Below are 9,424 nucleotides of genomic sequence, written 5' to 3'. Positions count from 1 at the left end.
ATGTGGGGAAAAATAGCATTCTCAATGGATATGAGAAGAGTGGCCCGTGTAGCCCTCCAGAAACCTTTTGCGCTTTGCCAAGAAGGTAGGGTTTCTTTTGTGATATGCCAAGAAAACTTGTCATTTGGGGAAGAGAGAGTTAAAATGGGTGCAAGCCTCACAGAAGATTAAGGCACTCATTTCAATTCCTCAACCCCATCTTTCAGATCCTGCCCCCGCCTATTTTTGGACTGTGACGCTTTCTCCAAAAAGGTAAGGGCAAGAACCATCTCTCTCACGTTGCCTGGGCCACCATCAGATAGCTATGTGCAGCTCACTGTTCAATGGCCGCCATACAGCACTCCCAATTTTAACACTGGTTCAAGTGGCAAACTTGCTTCATGATCAGCAAGCTTGCATTTCTGTATCATTTTAGGGTAGCTAATTTACAAGAACAAATGGATAAAAATGACTGGGAGGATTTCACACTATATAGAAAACGTTTGTGAAAATATCCATTGGTTTGTCCCTCAGACCAATACTTATTTGCTATTACAGAATTCTATATTGTCCATTCTTATTTAAGAAGCACATTCTAACGCCTTATTGGAACTGATGTTAGCAAGTCAAAAAAAGATAGCCAAGAAATTTATATCAAAAACTGTTTTATTAAATAAAGCTATTCATAAGAATAGATTATACATACAGCTACCCAGCAGCAATTTAACTTTCTTTGAAAGGCTTATGGTACATCAAGCTGAAGAGTCCTACAAGGCAAAGAGAAATAATAATGAACTTTAAGATCAGACATAATGTTGGTCAGAGCATGGGGTGGCACTTCTGGACACTAAACTTCTAATTTCCTAATGGTATGTTTACTTATTTAGCATAGTGGTAAAAGTTATTAAAAGTTCATCAACCTGCCATCTACCTCTCAAGTTAACTTGTAGTGCAAGTTCATTTATATTAGTATGTTTCATTTGTATTGGTAACCTTATTCCCACTGTTTAGCATTGTTTTTACCTTTAAAAAGAAAAAGGAAATCCAAAGACAGTCCATCTGTCAGGAACAAAGGCATTTTAGCACCGGACAGCTCCTCTTTTCCTATAAAAAGGAAGAAATATTAAATACCACCCACTTTTCTTCGGTCCCTATTTATATTTAACATAAGCATCCCCACCCCCCCATAAATTCCTCTGCCTTTATAGCAGCACAGCCAGTGCACTGTGGTACAACACTAAATTAAGTCAACAAGGCCACACAGAGGGATGAAAAGGCAGTGCTTTCATTAAGTACATTTCATTAGCCATGTTGCCGGGCCTGTGACAGTAAAATATTAATCAGTAATGTTCTATCCATCTACTACTTGTATATTACAGCACTGGGTGAATTAAAAGATAGCTAGACTGGTATTTACAAGGTAAACTCAGTCTTGGAGAAAGTTTAGTAGGGTAACAAAACTGTATAGGACATAAGTAAAATCTGTTCTTACCTACCAGTACAGTAATATAACCTTTCCTTCCTTCTGCGTCTGACTGCTAGTCCTAAGAGCAAGGATCCTTACTCTCGTCTGACTCCTTCCGATGGTCACTGAGTACTCCCTTCTAGTCAGCAGAAGCCTGCACCTGGCTTATCTGTCCACTCGACTCAAAACACGTGTCTACTCTCAGCTGTAGTAGCGTCTGAGCTGGAAGCCATTCGGAGCTATGCTTGCTAGCCGTTCCTAGTAGCTCAAACATCTGCATGCCTCCCGGTTTTGTAATGCTACTTAGTTTTCGGGTCCTGGTGTGCTCTCCTTTGTTGAGGTTATGCTACCATGCCAAACACGAGTATTATTTCGTGAATCCTGAGGTCTCGTCAGGATCCACCTGCTATTGCAAAACTCAGCCATGGAAAAACCCATCAGGACTATTAATTTTGCATTCTAAATTAAACCAGTCACCAATCAGAAGTTTTATATATAAATACACTTGTACACACACCATATACAAGCACCATTGTAACCATAAACATATTTAAGCACACATTTGTCCTATTTCATAAGACACTAGGACGGAAATGCTACAGGTGTACTCAGATCTCACAGATCAATTGACCAAGGTATAATATAATTCCATGCCATATCTACACCCCTCCAAATTTTAAGAGCATTTCTATTTCCATCTCATGGAACAGAAACATACTACCAAGCAATGTTTAATGGAACCAGAAAGTAGGACCCAGTGTACACAATTTCTGTGGTAAGAGTTGCATTAAGGGGGAAAATATATGGGATGGGCTTCATAAAATGGAAACAAATTTCTTGAGTTTCAAAATGCAACTTAACTTTAACTGAGATGAGAACCTTTCTGGCTCCCTCACTGGAATGAACAGATTTGAGGATAATTAGGTCACTTTAAGTGCCTCTAGCAGCAAACTAGTAGCACCTTTAATACCACAAGATTAGTTTAAGAGTGCAGTAATAAGATTCATACTATTTTCCTCATGTTGGAATTTATCTTGATACAATACCTAGTCTATTTTTGAGAAAAGAGAGCACACTGTCAAATCTTAGTTTAGATCAATGGGTTTTTATAAACTTTTGCCTATCAGGCATCCATCATGTGTACTAGCTTTTTAAACCAATGCACAACCTCATGACCCCTCACCCATCCCCATTAATTGGGATACTTTTATCCATTTTAGCGACTGGTAACATTTGAGGGATAATCTTACTCATTCAGCTAGCAGTGGATGAGAAGTCACGTATTTTGCTAGTCTCTTCAGTGGAACAATCTGTCCATTTCCCATTATTATAAAAACGAGACTGCAAAAGCAAGCCACAACAACTTCCCAGTTATTGGAGATTGCACACTTTTGACAGCTGATTCTCTTACTGTCAAGCCCAAGAAGTTAAAAATTCTCTAGTACAGATAAAATTAATACTGTATTTAGAGCAACCCAGATCCAACTGGTTAACTGCCTAGAGCTGTCAACACAAGCGTAGCAGGCTCTGGTAATGATTTATTTGCCAAATGTCCCATTTCAATCTCGTTTGAGCTGCTGTGCCTATATGCTGATGTGGACAGCCTTAGTATTTGCCTTTAATCCAGCATATAAAACCTCTTGCCTTAGTCACTGGCACCTTTTAACTCAACCACAAAAAAGGGGAGACTTGAGCTGAAAAAGCAAACAGGAAAGAACAATTTTCAAGCTACCAAGAAGATGTCCTTATTCAAATAAGGAATACGTTATGGACGTGGTTCTTCACCAAGGCAATTTCTGCAATTTGTCTTTCATGAAGCTGCACAAGACACAAAATCAATAGATTTGGCTTTGAATATAAGAAATTCTTGGCATTTTGAGAATTGTTCTCTGCTATTTGACTCTTCACTAAGCTTTTCCATGTAGTGAAAATCAATGTACATTAACTTATAGTAAACTAACTTTACACAGCACATTTAAAAAAAGACACATTTATTCAGCGTCATGATCAGTCTATTACAGTTCGCAGTCAACAGCATGGGTGTGGAAAAAAATAATCTACATAAAACCCTGGTTGGAATGCTTTGCACTTTCCACAGAACACAAAAACTAAAATATCCTGTTATACAGTTAGTCACAAATACAGTCCTGATGTTTGCAAACAAGCGCTTGTCTAACACATGTCTTCATGAGGCAGTTCTACCCTGCCACAACTGTGTTTGGCTGAGTTCACAACTGTGGTAACCTGTAGCTTCCCTGTCACTTCTCTGGCTCTCCTCTCCTGCTAAGCTTTGTTTCCTGTTGAATAATATGGAATAAAGTTGTTAATCTAAACATATTGAGACTCAAGGCTATAATCCAATATCAAGTTTGTTCCCCCGATTGCCAGTCCATATATTAGCTTTAACATCTGCATTTTATTCCAAATATGCTTAAACTACAATAACTTGCTCAGCCACATTATGAGTTACGGTTACAATTCATTTAGCACTGCATATTTATCCAGGAGCAAATGGAGAAAGTCTTACCTAGGAATTAAAACCTCCTTCCACCACCGTAGCTACTGCCACTACCAGAGCCACCATAGCCACCTTAAGAGAGAAAGAAGAAAAGTTTCATTTTCTCAAGCAATGAGACTGAAGGGAGGAGAAGCAACGCTTGTGATCTTAAATGGGAATAGCTCAGAAGAATGAGACAGACGTTGTTCAGAAAGAACTGAGCGCTATCGTCTTTCTAAAGAGAAAGAACGAGGAAACTGAGAGTGGTTGGCCTCAGTTTTTCATTTCTACCATTCAGGAATTCAACTAGAAATTAACATGACCCATTTTGTCCCTAGTCAATTAGGCAACACACTTACCACCACTTCCACCATAGGGGCCAGAGCTCCTGCCTCCAAAGTTTCCTCCTTTCATGGGCCCAAAATTTGAAGACTGGTTGTTGTAACTGCCAAAGTCATTGTAGCTTCCGCCACCTCCAAAGTTGCTTCCTGGACAGAATAAGAAGCATCCACTGATCTACAAGGCCCCAAAATTTACATCTATAAAACAAGAAACACTAATTCTTTGTTATAATTAACTCTGTCTAGATACCTTTTCCCAAACATACTGGGCATGTTTAAATGGAGACACATGTTAAGGCCACTACACCAGACTGCAAAAATTCATGCTACTGCTAGATGGCAGCAAAGATTTGGTTTCATGTATCTTTCTGCTATCATCTAGTCATATCAGCCCCGGCAGATACTCCCTACTGTAACACCTTATTGGTCCAGCTAAAATTTCGATACATAAATCAGTAATTTTAACACTCAAGATCATCATGACATTTACCCCCACTGCCACCTCCAAAGCCACCACCTCCGTTGTTGTACCCATCATAGCTTCCGCTGCTACCGTAGCCCCGGCTTCCTCCAGAGTATCCAGGGCCGCTGCCTCCATAACCTACAAAACAGACCAGACACTGTCCTATTAAGCAATCGCAGCATACCACTGCCAATTGTAAAAACAGACAGATGTACATTCTACAAATGGTATCTACTTAAAGGGAACTTAAAAGCCCACAGAAAGGCCAATCTTTCTGTTTACCGCATCGGGAGAAAAAACATCAGAACAGAGACAAACATTCTTGTTCAGTTGGTAATTATCCCCCACAACTCACTGGGCAACTTACAAGTGCACTGTTGAAAGGAGGCTGAAAAATTAGACTATTTAACTGTTTTTAATTTTACTTATGCCATATTAAGGATATCTACGTCCTAAAAATAAATCAACAATATGTAGCTAAATGTCAGCTATATGAAAACTTAGCTACAGCAGCTTACAAAAGCTGTATGAACTTACCATCGTTGCCAAACCCATTATAGCCATCTCCGCTGCCCCCATATCCCCCACCGCCGCCGCCGCCGCCGCCACCACCACCACTGCGGCTGCCAAACCCACCTAAGGATAAAAAATAAGACGCTTATTAGTGTTTTGATGTTATTTCAGATTTATGGTGAACTTGTGATAATTTTCAGCAAAGTCATTAACTCTGTCTCTGTACACCATCTCAGCAAAATCACAAACATTTAAGTTCGGCATTTGTATAAAAAAAATAGAAGTACAGGAAAGAGATGCACAAGTCCAAAGCGCTGCTCAATCCTAGGAAGAAATCTAGTAGAGCCCAGATAAGATGCGACAATGTGTTCCTTTAAGCCCTTACTGGGAATAAGGTCTTAAAACGAACCAATCTTTAAAAACCCTACTCACCGCGGCCTCCAAAGTTGCTGCCACGGCTGAAATTATCACCACCACCAAATCCACCTCCACGGCCACTTCCAAAGCTTCCAGAGCTACTACGACCTAAGAACAACAACAACAGGTAGCATTCCTGGCCAATAACTACAGATGCATCGGCGTCCAAGTACTGCACGCTTACCTCGCTGACTGGAAGAGGCACTGGCCATTTCTTGTTTTGACAAAGCTTTCCTGACTTCACAATTATGCCCATTTACAGTATGGTATTTCTGAACTAGACAGGAAAAGATGGAGTCAAAATCTCCTTAGAAGCTACATAAAAAGAACACAGAGCAAGCCAAAACATAGCTGAAAGAATGAGATACTTACTGACAATCTTGTCCACAGAGTCGTGGTCATCAAAAGTAACAAAGGCAAACCCCCTCTTTTTGCCACTGCCACGATCAGTCATTATCTCTATAACTTCAATTTTGCCATACTGTTCAAAGTAGTCCCTCAAATGGTGTTCCTCTGTATCTTCCTTAATCCCCCCAACAAAGATTTTTTTCACTGTCAAGTGGGCTCCAGGTCTCTGGGAGTCCTATAAGGCAGGACAAAGATGTTTGAAAATCCAGCATTCATGAGCTAACAAGTTACACTTAGCTACTTGATAATTATCCATACTGCCAGAGAACACATGATGCATCTTAAAGACATGACTGTCTGAAATTTTAAACCTATAAATTGCAAATTTTAAAGTGGCTATGGCCCTAGATTAGAGCAGCTTTCCCCAAGCTGGAACTGCAGAAACACACCTCATTTCAATCTCAGCCAACATAGGTATTGGTAGAATAGAAGGGAGGTGTAGTTAGCACACTTAGTATATTCTGTATTTTCTCCCCAAATGCAATGCATGGTTGATTTAAAAAAAAAAAAAAAAAAAACTTAAGAAAAACTGTATGGCCATTTATCTTATATATCCTAACTTTGCATAACTCACAGCCAAAACCATAAAAGCATGCAAGAAATAATTTACTTTAAACTAAAGATGTCCTATGCCACAGTAACTATTGAACCAACAAAGTCATCACTGCTCTGAGTAGAATACATGGCCGCACTGTCTTGGGCTTCCAGCGCTCTTGCTAATACTTTGAACCTGTTGACTACGTGCCCAACAGCAGTTCTTACCTCTCTGGATACTGCCCTCTTTGGCTCAACCACTCTACCATCAACCTTGTGTGGTCTGGCATTCATGGCAGCATCAACCTCTTCCACGGTTGAGTAAGTGACAAATCCAAACCCCCTGGAGCGCTTAGTATTTGGGTCTCTCATTACCTAAGAAGAAATAATATACCTCTTATAGCTTTGCTAAAAAATATACAATATGCATGTCATGTCTTCAAACAAAGGTTCACTGTGTGGTCCAATCTGTTATTTAGAAAAACCAAATTGTCCTGTTTTAGTATATCACTGCCCTATTTCCAGGGAAAAAGGCAAAATTAGTACTTCTGGTTGGGAGTTTTCCTTCTTTTTCTGAGTATCCTACCTACTAGTCCTGTATCCCTTTATTACTCAAATTGATAATTCAGGCAAAATACAAAGTTCACAAATCAACACAAATACTTACCACACAATCTGTAAGTGTGCCCCATTGCTCAAAATGATTGCGAAGGCTCTCATCTGTTGTTTCAAAACTGAGGCCACCAATAAACAGTTTACGCAGCTGTTCAGGTTCCTTGGGGGACTGAAACAGAAAAGTAGGGCAACAGTAGGAAGGATACTATCACAGCACTCAGATACATCATGTAATGGGGGGCCATACTGAAAGTTCACATGATTTATTCACCATTTTATTAGAATACTAGGTCCCACCAGCCAGTCAGGTGAAAAGTACAGGATCAGTTTCCAGAAATTAGCTAATAATTAAGAAACAGAGTGCTTTTAGCCACATGCACAGGCAACATAGCTGTTGTCAGTACCAGAACCAAACTCACAAGTCCTTTTTCACACAAAAATCCATTCCTGGCTTGCTACTGTGTTTTTGTTGTTGTTGTTTAGCTTTTGCAGTTGCTAGATAAAAACCTAAGTAATTTAGAGATCATCCAGAAAATGTAACAGCACACCCCATTTTTTTTTTGGTCCATTCTAGTGTCATAAAATGCAACCTTTCACCCTGAAGCAATTAACTACTTTGCTTGTTATATTCTAAATAGAATTCTAAAACAGTGTAACACTAATGTTAATATGCAGCACCAGAGCAATTAAGTTACCTAAAGCATATACCACCCAGAGTTCCTCTTTTGGGGGAGATGGGTGATAATTAAATTTGAATAATAAATATAAATATACATTAGCTGCTTCTTTATCGTCACACTCTATAAGAATGTTTTTGGGGAAAAGCCACTAGTTCGGATGTGCCCAAATAAGCAGAAATACAACAGGCTGTCCTTCTGCAGCTTGCTTTTAAAACAATTCAGGAATATCCTCATTAGGCCTATGAAGAGCGCCATTGTCTTAATACACGTATTCCCATTCCCCCAAATCAGGTGTATTTTAGTGTTTCCAGCAAAGTAGTTCTTATCTGATACTTAAGAACACACAATTTCAGGGGAAAAAGGCGAGATTACATTCCAGTTACAGAACAACATTCTAGCAATCTTAAAACTCAGGTTTCCATTAGCCACGTACAGAGGCTAATGCAACACAGTTTCTCAGCACCCCTACTTGTCAATACAAGTGCTTTCAATCTTTTAATGTATTTAACCGGAGCTTCCTCGGCACAACAAGTCTTGCTTCAGAACGAGCATGCATCCTCTTCTCACCCCCGCGCAAAAATCATCTGAAGGAAGAAAAGGGGAAAAAAAGACCCACCAGGCCGCCTCTTCCCATTTGCACAGGCAAGTTGGAGCGGAGAAACGTGAAATTAAGGGCCGGAAAACGGGCCAGCGGAGACAAAGCGGGCGAGCACGTGGCGTTCGCATCTTCCCATCCCCCGCACGCAAACCCCGAACTGGTCGGTGGAAGGGCTCAGGTGTGTGCGTCCATAGCTCCGCCTGCCGCACAGCGCAAGCGCAGCCATTACGAGCGGCCGAGATAGCAGCTGTGAACGCCACGCACTGGAAAAGATGGCGCCTCAGCTAGGCAAGGCAACGCGCATGCGTAGTTTGAAGGCACGGTGGGGGGAGTAGGCCTGGCCGGGAAAGAAAGGAAGACCTACTACAAAAGGGAGTCAGAAAGCCAAACGCAGACAAGCGGCGGAAAAGAGGAGTACAAAAGAAAAACAATGCATTTCCGGAGCGCGAAAGATGGGGGGAAACGGTATTTGTAACACTTACTGCGTTAGGCGACAGATCGCACCCATAATCAGACGATCCCTAAAGGCAAAGGACACATAATTCCACAAAAACAAGCCACTGGTTTAGAGTCGAAAGAATAGAACAAAAGCGCCCGTTATAGGCTCTTACCTCAGACTTGGACATGGCGATAGCAATTGGGTAAGGCCAATCTTCTTCACGAACGACGCTCCCTCTCGCTGTACCCGATACCGAAAGGGGCAGAGTCACCCGTGCGCCGTCGTCTCGCTATCAACACCCACCCCCGCCCACTCTCATTGGATAGCTGTGTAGCTTTTGCCAATTCCCATTGGGCAATGGGCAAATAGCCTGCCTCTTAGTGGATGGATACGTAAAGATTACGCCTGTTTCCTCTTCATTTTCCCACCTTCTTTGCCTTTCTATTGGTTGGATTTCTGTCACTCCTTTGCTTTG

General features: G+C 40.9%; 1 protein-coding gene across 4 annotated transcripts; it reads right to left on the bottom strand.

Moving 5' to 3' along the window:
- Nucleotides 1–627: 627 nt before the first annotated feature.
- Nucleotides 628–9,266, bottom strand: HNRNPA1 (heterogeneous nuclear ribonucleoprotein A1). Of its 4 annotated transcripts, XR_010067235.1 has the most exons (13): nt 9,122–9,266; nt 8,993–9,031; nt 7,285–7,401; nt 6,846–6,992; nt 6,048–6,258; nt 5,860–5,952; nt 5,691–5,783; nt 5,283–5,381; nt 4,773–4,883; nt 4,301–4,429; nt 3,972–4,034; nt 1,003–1,083; nt 628–746 (listed from the first exon to the last, which is right to left on the bottom strand). XR_010067235.1 is itself a non-coding variant. In XM_063293855.1 (12 exons), the coding sequence occupies exons 1-11, from the start codon at nt 9,134–9,136 to the stop codon at nt 3,979–3,981; spliced, it is 1,095 nt and encodes a 364-aa protein (XP_063149925.1). In that variant the 5' UTR covers nt 9,137–9,266; the 3' UTR covers nt 3,419–3,741; nt 3,972–3,978. The 4 variants fall into 4 exon arrangements, 3 of the variants coding, with proteins under 3 accessions (XP_063149925.1, XP_063149924.1, XP_063149926.1); XM_063293855.1 differs by lacking the exons at nt 628–746; nt 1,003–1,083 and adding an exon at nt 3,419–3,741 and having other exon boundaries at nt 5,283–5,362; nt 5,687–5,783; XM_063293854.1 differs by lacking the exons at nt 628–746; nt 1,003–1,083 and adding an exon at nt 3,419–3,741.
- Between the last annotated feature and the right edge of the window lie 158 nt (nt 9,267–9,424).

This window comes from Candoia aspera, chromosome 2 (genome assembly GCF_035149785.1).
Source record: "Candoia aspera isolate rCanAsp1 chromosome 2, rCanAsp1.hap2, whole genome shotgun sequence".
Taxonomy (NCBI): domain Eukaryota; kingdom Metazoa; phylum Chordata; class Lepidosauria; order Squamata; family Boidae; genus Candoia; species Candoia aspera.
This window is presented reverse-complemented; position numbering and strand designations above follow the sequence as displayed.